We start from the raw sequence: 23,715 nt of genomic DNA on the forward strand, positions 1-23,715 counted from the left end.
CATTTTTCTTTCAAATCATGCACAATTTTGTCCAAATCAGAGCATTTCTGGCATGATTTCTGTTCCTTTGGAGCAGGTAGTTCTTCCTCTTCCACCATTAGTGTGTCAGCTATTTTGTGTTTTAATTCCATTTGAGCTTCTTGTAGTTTTCTTCTACCATAGCTGGGCCTGTCTCTTTTCCCAACTTTGTGTGTCTTCATGGGAGACAAACCAAGAGCAGTCACAAGTATTTAATTGCTCATCTGCTGTGGTTGTAGGTGGCTGATACTTTTCGTCACTGTCATGTAAATTATCAGAATATTCTTCATTTTTTAGAAGTATAACACGCCTGGAACATAACTTTTGTCCTGGTTTCATGTTAAGTCCCATGCACTGATTCACTTTCAATACTGATTTTATATCAATTTCTCTGAGGCTACACTTCACTGTCTTCTTATGAATCCGAAATGGATCAAAACAACTTCTTTGTAGGAGAGAATACTTATCCAGAAACACTTTCACATGATGATAACAAACACTAAAGTTTCCTGGAACTGTACTTCTTGTGCCCACAGGATGTATCCTGGATCTCCATAGCAACAAATCTTGGTCCGATTCATCCAGATTATACAGTAAAAAGTGAATGCCACATTTTGTTCCATATGTTGTTTTATGACATTCAGATGCTTGTGCTCTACCAATACTGCAACTTGTTTGAACAAAAGCACCACTAGTACACTCTTCTGCCTCCATACTGACTTTCCACAACAGTACTGACCAGTCTGAACTAGAATCTTAAAAACATGAGTTACTTGTAATTGTTGCTTGTTTCCTTCGTTGTTCCTGTCTAACGACGACTCATTCTGACCCTGAAAACTACCATTCTTTAACTTTCTGTTGCCTAATGGTTCCCAACAATTGCTGCAGCTTTATCTGAAACAAGCTGTCTGCATCATCACTATTACTTGCTAAATCATGTTAAAAGAAACATAACCAAATACATCTCTGTCAACTTTTATTGTACACAAATGCCTTGCAATAACAAGTTGAAATTTTGCCACATATTATATTATGGTTTACTTACGTAGTGTTTGAAATTTGGCTTGGATATCAATTGTCCCCTTTGTGCTACCACACTTTGAAAATCCATGTTTTTCAGGTAATTTTTCAAATTTTTGTATTTTTGTGTGCATGTAACTCTGTTTGTGTGACTGATGTGGGCAAGATAAGTTCTGTGTGTGTTTAGCCCACATTAAGCTTACCACAAAAAAAAAAAAAAAATATATATATATATATATATATATATATATATACTTACCAAACAAAAGCGCTGGCAGGTCGATAGACACACAAACAAACACAAACATACACACAAAATTCTAGCTTTCGCAACCAACGGTTGCCTCATCAGGAAAGAGGGAAGGAGAGGGAAAGACAAAAGGATTTGGGTTTTAAGGGAGAGGGTAAGGAGTCATTCCAATCCCGGGAGCGGAAAGACTTACCTTAGGGGGAAAAAAGGACAGGTATACACTCGCACACACACACATATCCATCCGCATATACACAGACACAAGCAGACATTTGTAAAGGCAAAGAGTTTGGGCAGAGATGTCAGTCGGGGCGGAAGTGTAGAGGCAAAGATGATGTTGAAAAACAGGTGAGGTATGAGCGGCGGCAAATTGAAATTAGAAATTAGTGGAGATTGAGGCCTGGCGGGTAGCGAGAAGAGAGGATATGCTGAAGGGCAAGTTCCCATCTCCGGAGTTCTGACAGGTTGGTGTTAGTGGGAAGTATCCAGATAGCCCGGACGGTGTAACACTGTGCCAAGATGTGCTGGCCGTGCACCAAGGCATGTTTAGCCACAGGGTGATCCTCATTACCAACAAACACTGTCTGCCTGTGTCCATTCATGCGAATGGACAGTTTGTTGCTGGTCATTCCCACATAGAACGCTTCACAGTGTAGGCAGGTCAATTGGTAAATCACGTGGGTGCTTTCACACGTGGCTCTGCCTTTGATTGTGTACACCTTCCGGGTTACAGGACTGGAATAGGTGGTGGTGGGAGGGTGCATGGGACAGGTTTTACACCGGGGGCGGTTACAGGGGTAGGAGCCAGAGGGTAGGGAAGGTGGTTTGGGGATTTCATAGGGATGAACTAAGAGGTTACGAAGGTTAGGTGGACGGCGGAAAGACACTCTTGGTGGAGTGGGCAGGATTTCATGGAGGATGGATCTCATTTCAGGGCAGGATTTGAGGAAGTCGTATCCCTGCTGGAGAGCCACATTCAGAATCTGATCAAGTTCCGGAAAGTATCCTGTCACAAGTGGGGCACTTTTGGGGTTCTTCTGTGGAAGGTTCCGGGTTTGAGGAGATGAGGAAGTGGCTCTGGTTATTTGCTTCTGTACCAGGTCGGGAGGGTAGTTACGGGATGCAAAAGCTGTTTTCAGGTTGTTGGTGTAATGGTTCAAGGATTCTGGACTGGAGCAGATTCGTTTGCCACGAAGACCTAGGCTGTAGGGAAGGGACCGTTTGATGTGGAATGGGTGGCAGCTGTCATAATGGAGGTACTGTTGCTTGTTGGTGGGTTTGATGTGGACGGACGTGTGAAGCTGGCCATTGGACAGGTGGAGGTCAACGTCAAGGAAAGTGGCATGGGATTTAGAGTAGGACCAGGTGAACCTGATGGAACCAAAGGAGTTGAGGTTGGAGAGGAAATTCTGGAGTTCTTCTTCACTGTGAGTCCAGATCATGAAAATGTCATCAATAAATCTGTACCAAACTTTGGGTTGGCAGGCCTGGGTAACCAAGAAGGCTTCCTCTAAGCGACCCATGAATAGGTTGGCGTACGAGGGGGCCATCCTGGTACCCGTGGCTGTTCCCTTTAATTGTTGGTATGTCTGGCCTTCAAAAGTGAAGAAGTTGTGGGTCAGGATGAAGCTGGCTAAGGTAATGAGGAAAGAGGTTTTAGGTAGGGCGGCAGGTGATCGGCGTGAAAGGAAGTGCTCCATCGCAGCGAGGCCCTGGACATGCGGAATATTTGTGTATAAGGAAGTGGCATCAATTGTTACAAGGATGGTTCCCGGGGGTAACAGACTGGGTAGGGATTCCAGGCGTTCGAGAAAGTGGTTGGTGTCTTTGATGAAGGATGGGAGACTGCATGTAATGGGTTGAAGGTGTTGATCTACGTAGGCAGAGATGCGTTCTGTGGGGGCTTGGTAACGCTGCGATGGAGCTAACAGACTGTGCAAGAGAAAGAAAAGAGAGTGGAATAAGAAGAAATTTCAAGAACTAGAAGAACTAAAGGAACAGAGTGAAATAAGACAGTTCTATCATGCCATAGGCAAAATGAAGAATAGATTCCAACCAAAAATAACGGCCTGTTCCAGTAAAGATGGGAAAATGATAAGGGAGGAAGAACAGATAGTGGGAAGATGGGCAGAGTATTTCAAAGATACACTAAGCACCAGCCTAGAAGATGAAGAGACAGCTGCACAGGAGGGAAGAGTGGAGCTGGAAGTAGACAATGAAACCAATGAGGCAAGAAAGCCAACACTACAAGAGGTCTCCCAGGCTGTGCACAAGTCAAAAAACAATCGAGCCCCTGGGGAAGACAGCATAATTGCTGAATTAATAAAAACTGGTGGCGAGGCTGTAATAAAGGAACTGCACACATTAATATCAGATATATGGGAAACAGAAACTATGCCAGATAATTGGAAAATTGGAATAATAGTCCCCATTTATAAGAAAGGGGACAGAACAGCATGTGAAAACTATAGAGGTGTAACACTCCTAAGTACAGCTTATAAGATCTTCACAAGTATATTAAACGAAAGGATACAGAAGTGTGCAGAAGGCATACTAGGGGAATGACAGTGTGGCTTTCGACCAGGCACAGGACAACTGATCACATATTTGTGATAAGGCAAATGATGGAAAAGTTCTATGAATACGATATAGATCTGCATTTCTTATTCATCGATTTCAAACAAGCCTTTGACAGCATAAATCGGCAAGAACTATATAGAGTACTGAAAGAAGTTGGTGTATGTGCTAAATTAATAATACTAATCAGAATGACAATGACAGAGACAAGAGCAAAAGTAAAGGTCCTTAGCAGAACAAGTGATAGCTTTGACTTTAATAAAGGTGTGAAGCAAGGGGATAGTCTCTCCACTGTCCTATTCAACACAGCTCTGCATAGTGCAGTAAATAAAATCAACAAAAGAGGCACCATATTTATGAAAACTAGCCAGATATGTGCATACCAACCAACCAACGGTTGCTTCGTCAGGAAAGAGGGAAGGAGAGGGAAAGGCGAAAGGATGTGGGTTTTAAGAGAGAGGGTAAGGAGTCATTCCAATCCCGGGAGCGGAAAGACTTACCTTAGGGGGAAAAAAGGACAGGTATACACTCGCACACACACACATATCCATCCGCATATACACAGACACAAGCAGACATTTGTAAAGGCAAAGAGTTTGGACAGAGACGGCAACAAACTGTCCATTCGCATGAATGGACACAGGCAGACAGTGTTTGTTGGTAATGAGGATCACCCTGTGGCTAAACATGCCTTGGTGCACGGCCAGCACATCTTGGCACAGTGTTACACCGTCCGGGTTTTCTGGATACTTCCCACTAACACCAACCTGGCGGAACTCCGGAGATGGGAACTTGCCCTTCAGCATATCCTCTCTTCTCGCTATCCGCCAGGCCTCAATCTCCGCTAATTTCTAATTTCATTTGCTGCCGCTCATACCTCACCTGTCTTTCAACAACATCTTTGCCTCTGTACTTCCGCCTCGACTGACATCTCTGCCCAAACTCTTTGCCTTTACAAATGTCTGCTTGTGTCTGTGTATATGCGGATGGATATGTGTGTGTGTGCGAGTGTATACCTGTCCTTTTTTCCCCCTAAGGTAAGTCTTTCCGCTCCCGGGACTGGAATGACTCCTTACCCTCTCCCTTAAAACCCACATCCTTTCGTCTTTCCCTCTACTTCCCTCTTTCCTGATGAGGCAACAGTTTGTAGGGAAAGCTTGAATTTTGTGTGTATGTTTGTGTTCATTTGTGTGTCTGTCGACCTGCCAGCACATATATATATATATATATATATTTTAGAGGGAAACATTCCACGCGGGAAAAATATATCTAAAAAGAAAGATGATGAGACTTACCAAACAAAAGCGCTGGCAGGTCGACAGACACACAAACAAACACAAACATACACACATTTTATTTTTTATTTCATCAGGAAAGAGGGAAGGAGAGGGAAAGACTAAAGGATTTGGGTTTTAAGGGAGAGGGTAAGGAGTCATTCCAATCCCGGGAGCGGAAAGACTTACCTTAGGGGGAAAAAAGGACAGGTATACACTCGCGCGCACACACACACATATCCATCCGCATATACACAGACACAAGCAGAAATTAGTAAAGGCAAACTCTTTGCCAGAGGGTAGGGAAGGTGGTTTGGGGATTTCATAGGGATGAACTAAGAGGTTACGAAGGTTAGGGGCGGAAAGACACTCTTGGTGGAGTGGGGAAGATTTCATGAAGGATGGATCTCATTTCAGGGCAGGATTTGAGGAAGTCGTATCCCTGCTGGAGAGCCACATTCAGAGTCTCATCCAGTCCCGGAAAGTATCCTGTCACAAGTGGGGCACTTTTGTGATTCTTCTGTGGGAGGTTCTGGGTTTGAGGGGGTGAGGAATTGGCTCTGGTTATTTGCTTCTGTACCAGGTCGGGACGGTAGTTGAGGGATGCAAAAGCTGTTTTCAGGTTGTTGGTGTAATGGTTCAGGGATTCCGGACTGGAGCAGATTCGTTTGCCACGAAGACCTAGGCTGTAGGTAAGGGGCCGTTTGATGTGGAATGGGTGGCAGCTGTCATAATGGAGGTACTGTTGCTTGTTGGTGGATTTGATGTGGACGGACGTGTGAAGCTGGCCATTGGACAGATGGAGGTCAACGTCAAGGAAAGTGGCATGGGATTTGGAGTAGGACCAGGTGAATCTGATGGAACCAAAGGAGTTGAGGTTGGAGAGGAAATTCTGGAGTTCTTCTTCACTGTGAGTCCAGATCATGAAGATGTCATCAATAAATCTGTACCAAACTTTGGGTTGGCAGGCCTGGGTAACCAAGAAGGCTTTCTCTAAGCGACCCATGAATAGGTTGGCGTACGAGGGGGCCATCCTGGTACCCATGGCTGTTCCCTTTAATTGTTGGTATGTCTGGCCTTCAAAAGTGAAGAAGTTGTGGGTAAGGATGCCCCGTGTTCTGTCCTTCAATAGATGGCAGCACTTTCACCACTCTGTTTTACCAATTTGCCTCCTCGTTCGCATCCGCTACTCCCTGTTCTGCGATCATAGGCAGCATACCGCACCTGGTGCATGCGGCGCTCAGGGACCACAGCACAGCGTAAGTGTAGTGATATCATTTGTATATATTCCCTACCCAGGCAGTCGTCCGTACTACTGTCTGGTGCACTTGCGCAATCACATACGTTTCATAGCAATGGCGGTTTTTCGAAATGTTTTTTAAAAGTTTTCAAAACTTTTTAGAAAAATTTGTTTTTTATTTTTGTGTGTGTTGCGGCGTGTGAAAATTATCTCCCATCTTTTGCTATTTCCAGTACGAGACCTGAAGATTGGCTTATAACAGTCTGAAACTGGTCGTGTGAAAATAAAGTAATTTACAACTGAAGCGGTATTTTCAAGCTCTGATGTGTTAAACAAATATGAACACAACTTTCTCTCTAAAGTAAGTTTCTAACTATTAATTTGAAAAAGAAAGAGGTTTATTTATTATGTTAAAAAGCATTGAATCAAATGTTTCTCAATTACGTTAATGTACTATTTTATTTTTTATTTTCTGAAAGATGAGCTCTCTTTATTGTAACTGATTATATCTTATTTTGCACACTCAAACTTCTCCTTACCTGATTGCTCAGAACCCAAAGAAAGACTACATGCCACGTGTTTGCTGCTCTTAAAATTATTGATATTGCCATATACATTAATATTTCAGCAAGAAAATGTGGAGATGACACAAGTTCAAACCATCCTCCGTAGGGTATACTATGTTTTGTTGTTACAACCTGGCCTGGCAAAAAGATGAAAAATAAAGAGAAATAATTATTAATACAGCTAACCACACAAGACGTTAAGATAAATGATACATGATTATCCCAAAATTTCAGTACATAGTCTCAACAACAATAGTACAAGAAAATATTTTTCTTCAGGGTGATTTTTTCCACCGTGTACAAACTCTTGGGATTGATCAAAGAGAAGATACAGAACAAAAAAAGGTCTAACGAACTTACATTTCTATGCGAGAGACCATTTATTCAATCATATATTATTACAGAGACTGTGGTCTAATACTGCACCATGCAGCCACAGTTACAGTATGCATGGTGTCTTGCTAGATGGTGGTACTGTTCCTCATACGTCATGCCCTAGCGCTCTCTCCTGCCATAGTAATTGGTAAAGTTGTGTCCGATTCACTTCTCTTGCTGACCTATCTTGCAGTGGACGTGATACAGCACTGTACACAATGGTTTCATATTCAAATTGAGAGCTTGCCGACATTGTGTTTACTCACATAAAGGCAAATGACAACGGGCAGTGGGCAGCGAGGTTGTATCAGGAGATCTGTCCCGACCGACAACCACCACAGCATTCAATGTTGGCTACAGTGCTTTGCCATTTGTCCAAGACAGGCTCATTTCAGGAAGCAGGAAATCATGGAGGACGTACCCGAAATGTCTGAACACCAGACTTTGAGGAAAAGGAAGGTGACCGCCATGTCAGTGACAGGCAGTTGTCCCACTAGTACAGAGTAAGCCAGATGAGCATGTGGAACATTCTCCATGACAATTGTTACTACCCTTATCACTTACAACGTGTGCAGGGGTCACCAGAGACAGACTTATGGGGCCATCTCAAAAGTATCATGTATGCAGAGCCCATTCCAGATGTGGAAACACTGGAGCAGCGTACTCAAGCTGCCTTTAACACTGTTCGGAGGCAGCTTGGCCAATGTGAACATGTGAGACGGAACATGGTATGGCACATACAAGCATGCACCGAGGCACATGGAAACCATTTTCAACACACACTGTACCAGTGGCTGCATGGTACGGTGCATATTAGACCACAGTCTCTGTAACAATGTATAATTGAATAAATGGTCTCTAGCATGGAAACCATGCATATTTGGACGTAAGTTCATTAGATCTTTTTTGTTCCATATCCTCTCTTCTATCGATCCCTAGAGTTTCTACCTGGTAGAGAAAGTTATCCTGTAAAACAGAGGCAAAAAATTTATACCATGAAAATTTAGACCATACTGCATTTTTGTTGCAGGAGTCTTCTATTCTACTACACAAGGAAATAACTTTAGTTTTCACTAAATAACAAATTAAAAACATAGGACAGTGACTAAAATGATGTTAACAACTGAAAAGTTGTACAAGTATTAACTAGGCAGATAAGATGAAAACATTGTAATTATTCACTACACAAAATTCTGGAGAACATTTGTGGTAAAACTGGTATGCACTTACCATTTTTGTTTTTTCTCAAGTTTGCAAGAATTATCGCAGACCTGCACTGATTGTAGCATGCCCAAAGAAACATAGTCACTCCAATGACTTCAAGGAATGAGATGTCCCCAAAATTTAACTGCACTCTTTGTTCTGGTCAATTGAGAAAATATGATCATAAATTTGTGAAACAAAGTGCACAATGACAAAAGTCAACAATCAGCACCATAAGCAGAATCATTGAAATACATGCAAGAATGTATTAAAACGGGTAGGAGGAAGAAAATCTGGACCACCAGTCCCCATAGTGATGTGCTACTAATAATGAATAAAACTGGGCTTTTTCATTATCCACCTGACTTTATAAAACCTATACTGTGGCAATTTGCTGCTTGCAAGTTCTTCTATGGCTAGAATGTGATATAGTGATACAAAATATTGCCTAGTGTGTGTAATGAAAGGATAGATTTAGAATAAGGTGCAGGAATGGGATGAACAGACAGATGATGAGATACATAAAACACACAAAGAAATGAAAGACTAGGATTTACATTTGGGATGAAAAACTGCTTCTCACAGGAATATTTTACATTTTACATGCCCAATTTAGTTTAAAATGTTACGCCACCAGCACGTGCTACGTGTTGAGAGCTCTAATAAATTATGTGAATATGAAATACTACACGCACAATGGAACTTGGAACTTTCCCGGGAATGGAGGAATGGAAGGAAGTCAGTTGCGTTTGGTCAGGTGTGGATTATTTTTATCTGTTGTTAACCTTAGCTAGGAAACAACATAGCATGCTACTGTAATACAGAATTGTGGCAAGTATCATGAATGCAATGTTAATTCTAGTGTGCTGCCTGCCTAGCGAGGAGATGATGTTGCTTCCCCCCCCCCCCCCCCCCCCAACAGCTGCAATCTCTAGTTACCTGTGTTTAAGTTTGTTGAACTATAACACAGTACATGTCAACATGTGCTACTGTCAGATGAGCTCCCCGCACATTAGCTTTGTAGTACTGTAATTTTACAAACTTAAGGCATTCTTTTGAAATTTTGTACATTGCTGGAGCAGGAATCACACGATGAAATCTTCTTGTAGAAGTAATAAAAAAGGAAGTCAGTTGAAAAATGGGAGGTCTATTTAAGTGCCTTACCATTGTTGCAATGTCTATAAAAATGTCTTCTTCGAAAGGTTGTCACTATTTCCTTCTGAAGAAGACATTTTTATGAACATTGGAACCACAGTAAAGGGGTTTAAGTAAACCTTCCACTTTGCAAACTGACTGGCTGTTTATTAATTCTACAAGAAGATTAAGGTATTCTGTTGTACTGAACTTAATACAATGTATGTCTGGGAACTCTTTCCAAGTCACACATAGATCTCTTCAAGGGAGCCATGTACTATGACTCAAACAATAAAGCACTGTAAAACAGACCACTAGCCAAACAGTAAGCATACTTAGCATACATATACTGTAGATAAACAAGATTTTGTAACTTATTTATCTATAATTGGATAAACATACACATATATTAAATACAGACTGTTCCATTTATCTGACGACAGCACACGCAGGGTTGTGTTTGCTGGCCACCGGAGCCTCACAGATCGATCAAATGGGTCCCACATCTCGGTCAGTGTGATTCCAACAGTGAAACAAACAATACAAGTGTACAGTGAAGTCCGTGAATGCAACAATTACAAGATGGAATTATTTCATTCAATAACAAGTGTTCAGTCATAATTTCAGTGTTCGAATTCTGAGTCGCGATGCAAATCAAAAATTAATGAACAAATTTCATGAAGCGGGAAGTGTCATGACAAGAACCATAAACAACAATGTACAGTGTCTGGAAAACTCCCATATAAAGTCTTCTAGACATCTTGCACAAAGAACAGAAACTTCTTGCACCTCTGTAACAAAGAGCTGCTAAGTTACTTGGGCTAAGGCCCTATGAAGTAATATAATTGCAACAACATTAACCTGGTGATCCTACACACAGGGTTAGATTGGTTTTGAAACAACTACATGATGGTGAAGTGAATCTTTACCGCATTCTGTTTTACGATGAGGCTTGGTTCCATTTAAGTGGGTACCATATTTTATGGACTATAAAACAAACAAACAAACAAACAAACACACACACACACACACACACACACACACACACACACACACACACACACACTTCTTTTTAAAAAAATTGTCTCAAAAATTCAGGTGCATCTTATACTCAAAATTAATATAAAAATGTCCAATGTTTGATTTAAAATTCCCATCAATCTTACAAATGGACATATACTCATGGAAGCATGTGATCCACAACCAAAATATCTCAGAAAATGCCTCAAGAGAGAATATTGCCAGTATCTTTCCATTGCTTTATTATTCAAGATCAAAAGAAAACCAATGTGGAACTAAGCCAAAAAGCTAATGCAGACAAAACTCCTCTGACATTTGATGTGCCAAGTAACAGAACTCTTGCCATGAAAACCGTTAACTATAAAAAGAAACAGACATGAAAAAAATGCACTACACTGTTGTCCTTTCACGTAGTGCTGACAATACTAAACTTAATCCAATGATCATATTCAAGTGCAAAACAGTTCCAAAGCCTTCTGAAATATCGCCAGGTGGTGGTGTTCGTGTACGTAAGGGTCGGATGGACGAGGCTGGTATGAAATTATGGATTAACAGAATGTGGGAGAAAAGGGAAGGTGCTTGATTGAAGAAGAGTTCTCTTCTTGTGTTAGATCAGTTTAGTAGTCATTTGAAAAATTCTGTGGAAGAGCAATTGAGACAGGGAAATACAGAACTTGCTGTTATTCTGGGAGGACTTACTTCACAATTGCGACCTCTTGATGTCTCAATAATTAAACCATTTAAAGCGTATATGAGAGTGGAATATTTCCAAAACTGCAGCATAAGTAATGCTTTTGATGACAGTGAAGACAATCTTATATATGAAGAGGACAATGATGACGACAGAGAGGAGGAGGAGGAGGAGGAGGAGGAGGAGGAGGAGGAAGAAGAAAGTTCAGATGATGATTTTCAGGGATTCTGAAGGTCAGTTCAGTTTTATAAACTAAGAATTTTTTAATCTAGCTTTGTAACCTAATAAAAATAGTAAAAATGGTTATTTTTGAAAAAAAAAACTGCTTAAAAATTAAGGTACGTCTTACAGTATGTAGCATCTTATAGTCCGTAATATATGGTTCCCAAAAGTGTTGACAATGGAGTGCCAATAGATCTAGTCTCCTGCTTCATACAGAACCCTTTCACAATCAGAAAACAGGAGTGAGATGCACAGTTACTGGTGACATAATAATAGGACCAATTCCTTAATCACACTGTGAAAGACACATGCAAAACATTTTGCAACCATTTTTAACAAACAGAGTGACACAGAATGAAGCCCCAGGTTTTCTCTACAGGATTCAGCAAGGGCTCACACAGCCAATGTTTCTTTGCATGCAGTTCATGGTGTGTTCCATGACAGAGACATTAGCAAAAATATCTGGCCCACCAGAAGTCCCTATTTAACCCAGTGTGATTTCTATCTGTGGGGAGCACAAAATAATAAAGTTTACAAAATGAATCTGCACACATTACAGAAACTCAATGATAACATAAGCAAGTCAATTAATTCAATTTCTCAATGAGAATTACACCATGTGATGATTAATTTCTTGAATAGATGTGAGAAATGCATGGAAAACAATGGCAGGCATTTCCAGCATCTCCTTGCATGACATGGGTGAGTACAAAGTTTATTTGCATAGATTTTAAATTTAGTACTGCAGTAGTAGAAGGGCAACATGGCATCCGATTCACCCAGCAACGGAGTGATCACTGCCTGCCATCTACTGCACTGTGCTTGCAATCATCAGATAAATGGAACACCCTTTATGTCTGGTTCATGGCCATAATTACACAATAAGTCTTTATATTTTCTTACCTTGGTTATTTATAAAACCAGGAGACTCACACAGGACAGCCATAACTGATCCGAAGTAATGTCCATAACCAATGATGTAATGATATATATTTATGTATGAGTTTGAATATATGCTAATGAACCATGTCTCATAAAAGCGGTGCCAAGACTGCAGAGTTAACAGGAACAAAGCAAGCAGTACTGACGTAGGTGAAACTGGAATAAAAAAAAGTATGTAAGAGTATTACAGGGAAGTCATGCTTTAAAAATAAAAGCAGTCACTTCCTGTACATAATTCACCACCATCGTACTAAACATACAGATGAAATGTCTTATTTTCTGTTATTCTGATACAGAATGAGGGATTTCTGATCACAAAAGCTGTATCGAAACACTGAGCATTAGAAAATACAGATTCTGATTCAGTACAGCTTCAAATAAAATGTCTATTTTATCATGGTCAACTTACTAGAAGTCCTCTGTCACACAGTTGCAGTAAACTTATCTACATGTCATAATTAAATACTTCCACACCCCTGCACATTATGAACTTGCTATTTACCTTTAACTAAAGGATAATGGCAAACTTTGTACAAAAGAATAGTCTCTTCCTTTCATCTATTGACAGTCTGAATATGACCTCTGTGTAGTCAAAATCAGTTACAGCACAGTGAAATGCTTACATGATAGTGCTGCATAAAATATAACACGTAACAGAACATTTGCACAGATTGTTGGGAAGTAAGATACCTGATTGTACTATTTAAACTCAACAATGCAAGAAAATATATATCTTTCCATAAAATAGGAGAAAAACAAACCTAAGACATCAAGCACATGACGGTGTAAGAGAGACTGGCTCCTCATCAACCAAAAGTTGGAACACCACAACAGGGCTCAGCTTCAATGTCCACAAGTTCCTGTTGCTGGTGGCATGTCATTGTGTTGCTCTGCACTGTGAATGGACTTATCCAGTAACTGATAGGGGGGATCTAAAGTTGAACATAGGATCTTAAAGATGCTGCAGTGGTGAAATTTTTGATAAATGATATGAAAAAAAGTTACCAGGACTAACTAGCTATCAAATACAGAACCATAGAATCTGTAATGTGGCACTTACCCCATCTTACAAAACACTTACCCCATCTTACAAAACAAATGGATTTTGGTAACAGAAGAAAGAATTATGACAATGGAAGTCATGGATGGAAAAGGAACAGTGCCTGAGAAGATGGACCACTACTAACTGTGATGGGTAAGAGTCAGGTAGCATACAGACTGCCACAAATCTGCTGAATTTCCATCCTTTGTTGGGATAATAAAGATCTCAAAACAGATACACTAGTAAGTTTGGTACTGCAGACTGAGTTACGTGAGATACTAACACTTACAAGTATGGAAAGGAAATGAAAGCTGACACAGGAGAAGGTAGTGGAACATTTCACAGAACTGATCAAGTGAAGGATGAAAACAATAGTTTAATGCTGAGGTCGTAAAGACACAGAGAACAAACTTGTAATGAAGAAAGTTGAGGAAGCAAATTGGCTGTGGCCCATCTGAAATAAACATTCTGGCTTTGGCCTGAAAGTCTTATTGAAACAATGGAAAATCTTAAACTGAATGACCAGAGAGCGATTTGAATTTTGGTGCAATGGTACAAAGGGAAATGGGGTACTGCTTTATTATGTGAATATTACTGGACGGTGAAAAGGGATGCTCTTTCAAGGAAGTACTAGAGGCAAGCCAAAAAGAAATGCTCTTAAGGTATTTAATATTTTTCATATTTTTTCCTATTTTTGTGTACAAACAATAAACATAACTGGAAAAATATGAGAGCCATTTCAACTTTACTTTCTGGTTCAGTGAAACAAATAAACACAAAGAAATATTATTCTACTCGCCATAACAGTCAACATTTATGGATCACAATTATCACAAGGAGAACATAACAGTATTGCATACTGCCTTTTTACCAGCTTCTGAAAGGGCTGAGTTAACCCAACCAATGTGAAAGCCTCTCCAATTTGAGTTTCATGTCCTGTTACCAGAGGAAATTAAATTATGAGTAGCTGATCAGTTGTGATATAAAAGTTGCGCTACTTCATAGTTCATAGGCTGGAAAATGATGACTTGCACCATTGGTGCACTGTAGGTCCCCTTGTAACTGGATGTGTAAGTCAGTTTATAGGTCAGAGGAGGGCAAGGACATACCACCTTCAATAAAACCATGCCTAATAAAGCATTCTGGTGTTCAAACTAACCTTTGGGTTGATGACTCCTTTACTTTTTCACAAACCACTGTTGTTTTTGGAAGTTGTGGAACAAGCATGACATTAAAAACCACTACAATTTCAAAGAATGGCAAATGAGACACCTGTATACTGCTGGGCAGGAGAATGTAAAGAATAATCTATCAGCTGCGCAAAGTCACACTGCTTCCGGTTCATATTACATTAGGACTCATCAAGAATTTTGTAAGGGGCTTGATAAACACTGTGTTGCTTTGAACTGTTTGAATAAACTTTCTCAAGAACAAGTCGAGTTGGAAGAAGCTATGTTTGTCAGATCAGAAATCAGAAATTTGTTGATCAATGAGACCTCTGATGTTAAAGTAACAAATGTCAAGTTACGTTCTTGGATTGCTTTGTTCATGGCTTTTCGGCAACAGAAGAGAACAACATCATGTTTCTGTAGTAAATGCACTGTTGGAGAACTACAGAAAATGGAAAACTGAACCCTAAAAATACACTTCTCATATTTGTATCTTGATATTTTCTGTTAAAACTTGGGTGCTGTAAGGAATGAATAGGGTGAACACTACCACCTAGACATTCCTATGGTTGAACATAGCTATCAAGGATGCTGGGATCCTTCACTGTTGATCATCATTTAGAAATACTGATGAGACATCTTACAAAAGAAAAGAATCTACATTCCATTTCTCCATATAAACTGACATTATACTTTTTAATACATTAACATTTCTAATTATGATTACTGTTTGGACTGTATATGTGACCTTCATAACTAAGATGATGATACTGATGTTTTATGTAAGTATTTGAATAACTTTTGGGTCATTTGTATTATAGAAGCTTGACTCAAAAAGCAATGTCTCCTGTCTTGTATAAAATTTAATAATGATCATATAACAGCAGAACCGGCGCAGAAGATTGAACTGTCCTCTAAAGAGTACTACCATCCAACTTACAGTTTGTTCACAAGACAAAGAGCAAATTCTGAGAGAGGTGCAAGGAGACTGGTAAGCAAGCTCCATCCACTGACCGCCAGTACACAGACTGTCGAGAGGAGAGGGGCAGTGTGAGGGGAACATGCTAATGTCGAGCAGTGCTGGAAACACACTTGCGTACAAATGCAACCTGTACTCCTAGTGGCATTGGCAGTGCATCTATTAGCCACCACAACAACAGTTGTCAACTGCTCTACACAGTGTCTGTCTATGAACAGAAAAATAAATCAATATGACTCAGTCTCATTAAGTTTCTCATTTGTGCATAATGCATTATTTTTGCTACTGCAATTCAATATTACCATTGTTGATACTGATTTCATCTATTTCAAGTTTGATGACACCTTTGCGCCTCCAGTAACCTACTTCTAGTTGCTGGACCTTCCTGAAGTACCCTTCCCAGCCATTAGCAGTTACCGACAGAAAGGATTCACTTGCAATCTTAAACAATTACCTTTGGACATTTATCCTGAAGTGCTGCGGTCCATGCCAGTTCCACTGCACTCAAATCACAAGTATAGGGTGGCAGGTGCACAATCGAGTGACCTTCCTCTTTTGCCATTTTATCAATTACATATTTTTTTTCTAGCAGGTCTATGTTCTTGAATTAAAGCAAGCAACCCTGCTTCCTCATGCTCTCATTACAGGCAACACACCTCTTTTGCAGCCATTCCTACATCCTCACTTTGGTATCATATCATGTGAGTGTTTTGTCCACCTGTCTGTTGTTATGGTATAGAGGTTTGCTCATTACAATAATTGACTTTTGAGAAGATTTGGGAGAATCATATCTGCAGAACTGCTTTCAAAGTTTACAGCGGTCACTTGATTATGGTAATCACCTTTCGTAGGTTCAGTCCAGAACTTAAGTTGGGATTCTCTGACAAACCCTTCCTCAATCGACGCTTCCAATAACAAGTCTTTTAGAGGAGGTTCCCCATCTCGTAAAACTGACATCATCATCCTACTGCCAACATTTACCATTATATTACTGTCTATCCAAGTTTCATTCAAACTCTATGCTCTAGCAGTAAAGACCTCTTATTCTGTACTTTTTTCCACATAAATCCCATGGATAATGAAATATTCCACAGAGATGTAATACCCCAACTCCAGTCGATATTTTCATTAAGTATTGGCTGAAGTTTCTGCGGACCATATAGAATTCTTCAATTGTTTGTTTCAAGACAGCCATGTTGGAATTACTGCATATATAGTTAGAAGTAATGAGGAGAGGCCCAAAAGGAAATGAACCACTTTTTGAAACCACTTATAAAGTAGTGTAGGTTACGGTAGCAAGTATCACACGTTGCTGCCATGAGCAACTGAATAAAAATACTGATGGCAGTCATTTATATCACAAAAGACTGTACAGTCAGAGCAACCACAGCTGTGAGTATCTCGGAAAACAGATAGCCACTTCATCTGAAGCAGTTCTCTATTTTCCATGATGCATTTCTCGTTTGATGTGCACAAAAATAAAAAATCCTGACGTATGACAGGAGTTCTGCCCACCACCTTTGGCCCAACAACCTAGCAACTTAACCATCAGACTATGTTAGGGTTTGAGAGAAATGTGTGTCACCTATTGGATAACAAGAAATTCTTTTACATTCAAAACAAAATGACATTTTTAAGTAATTTAGACAAAGCAGAATTCTTCTCGTCAGGAGTTTCTGGTCATATCCCAGGATTCTCTTGGCAAAATCTGCAAATTGTTTTCACTGAGATAAAGCTTGCCCATGTATGTCATGGTACATCTTGTCGGGTGAGAGAGGATGAAACACTCTGGCTCGCAACATTCAGCAATATCATTAATTAACTTCCTTGGTCCACTCTGTAATGTGCTACCCCTAGCCCTTCTCTGAGGAATGGTAGGAGTATCAGGAGTTGCCCTCTATGGGCCGGGAAGTGCTTCATCGTCACCCATCAAGTGATGTATTATTTTATTGTGGAGTTCAACACAGCACACCAGTCACTTCACAACGGCTACGTACAGAATGTCCTGTATTAGATTGCTGAGACAGGCAGCACCCCGATGAACAAAGCCAACTGACTGCTATCGACTTCTGCTGATTTTAGGCCTAGGGAGCCCTTGCTCTTCTCTTTGTGAAAAAGCTGTGGTCACTATGCCGCTGTACACATTTGTGCCATCATTGGACTCGGGCATCAAAACCAGTTCGGATAAATTTAGGATTTTGCTTCTTGACTCATTAGTGTATGGAGTCTCATCGGTAGTTCTGTTGCATCTTGTAAGTGTGTTTTGTCTATGAAACACAGTCTTTGATTCGTCTTCCTCATAATATTTCCAATGTGACTGCTTCAATTTAAGATGTCTATAATGGTAATTGCTAGAGTAGAGTTGGTGAAAAATGTTCTCTGGCATTTGCAGTGGGTTTGGCAAGGCTACTTTGCACGTCAGTCTCAACCAGTCACATAACTTGATTTTGTATGTCTCTATAGCGACATTTCAGTGATGCCGTAGCTCTATAGATGACTATTGTTTCCACTTGCAGCCATTTTCACTTTGCACTTGAAAGCTGGCAGTAGCATTGTCAACTGTCAGGGATCTCCTTTTGCCGACTCTGCTGTTGGCACGTAACTGAATCTACAACCATTAAATTTGTGTTATTTATTGAATAACCAAAGTGTAATGAGATTTTTAGCACTCTTATGGAGGATCTCTGCAAATTTTATTATTTAAGCTAAACTGCTTCTTCTTGAACCATGCAGAAAACCTATTTCAAGCATTTTGCTATTCTGTATACATTAAAAACAGGAGATGGCCTATAACAGTTTCTTGGGAACTTCAGATATCACTTTCGTTTCACTCAATGACACCCTGTCAATTGCCACAGATTGCGACCTTTTTGACAGAAAATAATGAACCTAGTCACACAACTGAAACAATACTCCATACACAGGCAGTATCATAAGAAGTCACTTGTAATGTCCAGTGTCAAAAGCCTTCTGAAAATCTAGAAAAAAATGGAATCAATTTGACAGCCCCTGTTGATACTACTCATCACCTCATAAGAATGAACAGCCAATGTGTTTCGCAAGAACAATATTTTCTGAATTCATGGTAGCTGTGTATCAATAGTTCATTTTCACCAGTGTATTTCATAATGTTGGAACACACTACACGTCCCAAAGTCTTGCTACAAATCAATGTCAATGATACAGATCTATAATTCAGCATATTGCTTTTATTTCCTTTGTTGTGTGTTGATGTGACATACAACTACCCAGGCACAACATCAGAATTCTTTGCTGAAATTTAACAACCTGTCTCCACCATTCAGTCTCAATACACTAGCCACTGTTCATTTTATAGTGTATTTTTGGGATTGTATTCAAACCATGGCAGTTAATCAACGACAGATAAACATGTAATCAAATAATAGTGAGGCTAGGTAAGCAGTGTGGAAGAGACATGAAAGTTTGAAAAAGAAGAAAATAGAAAGTGGTATGAGAAAAAAAAGAACAGGTAAGACAGAAGAGAGTAAGTACAAAGTAGGGAGGAAAAAGAAAGTGGAGGAATAGATGATAAAATAAAATAGGAAACACAAGGACACTCAAAACTCCCTGGTTGAGCAGTAAATCACTGGTGGAAAGGGGCACAAGAGGGCTAGCTGAATGAATACAAACTGAACGCACTTCGAAGATACTGAAAGTTTTCCCTCACCAAAGATAATCTAGCATGACTTAATTGGCAGACAGTACTGATTGTGAGTTTAGCGAGTGTTCACATTTGTCTACAAAACTCAGCACAGCGAAGACACCGAGAATGATTAAAGTACTGCCAGTGTACACAGGGCTATTGTTGGCAGTGCAGTTCAAAGTCTTATTCCATCATGCAGCTTATACATATGAGCAATCTGGAAACAGGAGGAACTTTTATTATTATAGATAGTACACAAAAAATGACAGCAGGCAAACACAGATTCACTCTTTCTGTATTATGGCCAGGCCACAGCACTCAACACCACTACCAATGCCATTAATATTCCCTGAATGGTTGGCTGATAATCTTCCCTTCTATTGTTTATAGTTCACTCAGGATACAGCAGTACCATATCATAACAGGAAATTACAAAATATTGAAGAATTACCATTTGCTCTGCGGCTAGTTGACCCAAGCAAATCCAGCAAAGCAAGCAACAATGGATGTGGCTTGCCGTGAAAAACGTATACTCTCAGAACAACCACAAATATTATTGATGTGAAAAAAGCTCCAAAAACATAGAAATGGCGAAACCACCTGTGGAGAAAAAAAATGAACAGCCTGCATGAAACACGACACTTCTGCCAACAAGTAAGAATCATCTGATTAAAAATGTAATTTTATCAAAAGAAAAATTCATTTCCAAAGACTATATAAAATTATGAGACAGAATTGCTAACCATCACTTCCCACCAGGAGGCAAAATTTCAATACTGCTTATACACAAATATAATTGTAGACACAAGTATACTGTGCCTACCTTTATATGCATCCATCTCCTCCTGATGGTAAATACTACACAAAAATTGTGTCCCATATTTTTTTTAAAAAAGTATAATTTAATTGAAAGTATGCAATACAGTGTTTAAACAGCTACAGAAACTACCAATTTGTAAAACAAAACAGCACTTTCCTAGAAGCTGCCTAACCTGCAGAAACTAGGGCTCCATTTACATATCCCCCCCCCCCCTGCAATCTTGGTTCTGGTGATAATCGATTGATTGACTGACAGAGGGGTTATGGGGCCAAACGACGAGGTCATCAGTCCCGTGATTCCGAAGTGAGTTACAGAAGAAAGAGGATCTGCTAAAAGTGGACGGATCCAGTCAGGGGAGTCCAGTTATAAAATTTAATGAACATTAGTCACACAGTAATGGCATACAAGGTGAGACCTAATAATAATAAAAACTGGAAGAAGAAGGGGGGGGGGGGGGGGGGAGGTTGGGGGTCACAGACTGAGAAGACTGTAAAAAAGAAGTCCCAACCACATCCAACCTGGTTGTGGTGATAGCCTGATCTGTAGTGCAACCCCAGGTCTAAGGTTAGGTTTGAAGGTGACAATTTGGTTGAGAGTTGGCGAAGCCAATGAATGAGAAAGCAGAAAATTTTATTGCAGTAACAAACTGACTGACAATGAAGCCTAATTTTTATACCCACACCATACTGAAAAATGCAGGGAGGTCCGATATGCAACTTTTTCCAAAACTGGAGTACATTAAGCTAAGAGCTGCTGAGCCAAAGAGTTAAATGTTCTACAGAGATCAGTACAAACTAAATTTTCATGTATCTACACAACCAATTTACATGTTATTTTAATATACAAATTGCAATACTCCAAAGAGAATTCTCTATAAAAATGTAGTCCACACAATTTAGTGCCTTAGAATAACCTCCAAAACACCAATGCACTGAGCATGATACCAATATATGTAGAGCATAGCATTATGCTGTTTGATCACACAATATACTTCTCAGCTCTAAACTGTTGAATCTATATTTTTTTCCATAAAGTTTGGCTCCATTTTCCTTCTCCTTCATTCATTCACACAAACTGCTGTTGCAGAGCTGAGTTTCCCACTAAAATAAATATTCTCTGTCTAATATGAAAAGTAATCAGTGCTTACTAGATCGGCATATGTAGCTCAAGCAGAGATTTTACAAGTGTCTTAAATGACAACTCACAAAACATTATTTTACTGTCACTATTAGGCACTACTCATAATCACCACTGTATGAAAAATAGTATCATAAGGAAACTTGAGAAAGAGTAAAATTATAGAGAGACCGAATGATTGGCAGAAAAAATTCTAAGTACCGTATTTACTCAAATCTAAGCCGCACCTGAAAAATGAGACTCGAAATAAAGGGAAAAAAAAATTCCCAAATCTAAGCCGCACCTGAAATTTGAGCCTCGAAATTCAAGGGGAGAGAAAAGTTTTAGGCCGCACCTCCAAATCGAAACAAAGTTGGTCCATTGTAATATGAGACACAATTTAGGTCGAATTAATGACGATACAGCTACAGTAGTTTGGTTCGAGTCGAAAGCTTAGCAGTTAAGCTTTACCAGGTAGCCATTGCTATGCGTCAGGCGCTCCGTCCGTATTTATACGGATACCCTTCTTTTTTCACGTGCTTCGTCTGGTTTGAATCGATTGCCTATTTTGCTTTGATCTGATAAGTGCCGTTTTCTATGTTATAGGTGTTTACGTCAGTCACTCTAAGCTGAAAATGCATTACTATACTGTGTCATGCATTGTTTGACGCATTCGATAGTGCGTGTTTACGGCCTGTCGCTGCTCGCGGCATGGCTTGCTTTTGTGCGCGCTACCGCCGCCTACAATTAAAAAAAGAGAGGAATCGTCTCATTAGTGAAACAATGGCAAGAGACTGCTATTTGTTGTTACTTACACTGCTGCTTTCTTTGATAATGATCAACAAGAACCAAATAATAGACTGCGTATGATAGAACATGTACTGAACGAGAGTTTGGCGAAAATTTTTCTCTGTTTGAAACTCTTTGCGGCCGCTTCTTTAGTACATCAAATTCTGCACAGAAATTAGTCATCTTAGATTTAAAAATCTAGTCAGTTGCCGTGCTTCATTTCTGACTGCATAAGAGTAATACGAATATAAACATGACACGATACGTATATTCTTCAGCGTTTGCTGTTGTCTCACTCTAGTTTCATAGTTTATTTGGCAGACAGGATTTAAATGAGATAGAAGCAAACACGAAAGAATACATGGCAAAATGTTTATATTCATATTATTCTTATGGTGAAGAGAATACTGCATGTGATTCACATTTCATCAGGTTCCTATTAGCAACCATCTCTTCTCACAGGTAGGAAAAAATTCAGAACGTAGAGTTGGCCATATAGACAAAAATCCCAGTATTACCAGTCGGATTTTCGTAGTACATTGAAATTCGAAGATGAACAATACGGAATTTGTGTTTACTTCGTTGGATAATGTATGAAAAAGCAGTGGTCGAAACTCGGGCGGAGAAAAAAATTCGTCTTCCAATTATTTTTTTTTTAATTTTATTTACTGACGCAGAGGTTTTGGCGCCAGTATTTATCTTTGTGCGTACAAAGGATGCCTGTGTAGCGCTACATATATTCAATGGCAGAAGTTAGTTGTGGCGGCACCTATCAACATTTTTCAGAACTTCCGCTTGCTTTGCCCTCGATTCTAAGCCGCAGGCGGTTTTTTGGATTACAAAAACCGGAAAAAAAGTGCGGCTTAGATTCGAGTAAATACGGTAGTGTTGATTGATAAGTTCAACAGTAGAAAAAAAATTATATGTTAAAGGAAAGAACAGATGGAGGGTCACCTTAGCCTGGAGTCTTGAGTGACCTTACTGTACTTTCCACCCTTCCCACTCCTCTTTCCTCCCTGGAAAAGCAACTAACAGTTTCAACAGGTACATACAACACACCTTTTCATACAGACAGCTGCAAATGTATCATTTCACCTTCCATGTTAAAACAATGTAAATCTCATCTAAAAATTTTTTAGGTGTTTTCCTACACGTCAGTAAGCAGTTATGGCGAATATAATAATGAAGGTTACATTTTCTTGTGGTGTATCTGAATCATTCCAGATCAATCTCAGAACCAACTGTTCTACAAAGTCACAGTCAACATATTCCCCTACCCTTGCCACAACTGAACCATCATGGTATACCGCATTCTAAGTAACAACCATTTATCAACTTATTTTACGACCTTGCCGTGTATCTTCATCACCTAGCTGTCCCTTGCCTTTCATTACTCCTTCCTGCAGACAACAGATCAAATGATAATAAAACTATCAGTCAAAGGCACCTTACTATAGTGGACTTTGGCTAGTATGGTGTAAGGCATGTCAATTAAACGTGCATTTTTTGTGTAATGTGAATGTATTAACTTCCTAAGGGAAAGACAGTGCACCAGTTGAGCTACCTGTTAACTTTTATAAGACATCATGGGGAACACAGAAGCA

The 23,715-nt window shown here is 39.7% G+C and overlaps 1 protein-coding gene across 1 annotated transcript in view; it reads right to left on the reverse strand.

The window, feature by feature from the left end:
• Nucleotides 1-23,715, reverse strand: part of LOC126175438 (polyprenol reductase) — a 45,409-nt gene that overhangs the window by 16,590 nt on the left and 5,104 nt on the right. Inside the window, exons 2-5 of the mRNA XM_049922239.1 lie at nucleotides 19,838-19,986; nucleotides 12,494-12,688; nucleotides 8,551-8,682; nucleotides 6,919-7,082 (exon numbers count right to left, since the gene is read on the reverse strand). Of these exons, the coding sequence (XP_049778196.1) occupies nucleotides 6,919-7,082; nucleotides 8,551-8,682; nucleotides 12,494-12,688; nucleotides 19,838-19,986 (640 nt within the window). The remainder of the gene's footprint in view (nucleotides 1-6,918; nucleotides 7,083-8,550; nucleotides 8,683-12,493; nucleotides 12,689-19,837; nucleotides 19,987-23,715) is intronic.

This window comes from Schistocerca cancellata, chromosome 3 (genome assembly GCF_023864275.1).
Source record: "Schistocerca cancellata isolate TAMUIC-IGC-003103 chromosome 3, iqSchCanc2.1, whole genome shotgun sequence".
Lineage (NCBI taxonomy): Eukaryota > Metazoa > Arthropoda > Insecta > Orthoptera > Acrididae > Schistocerca > Schistocerca cancellata.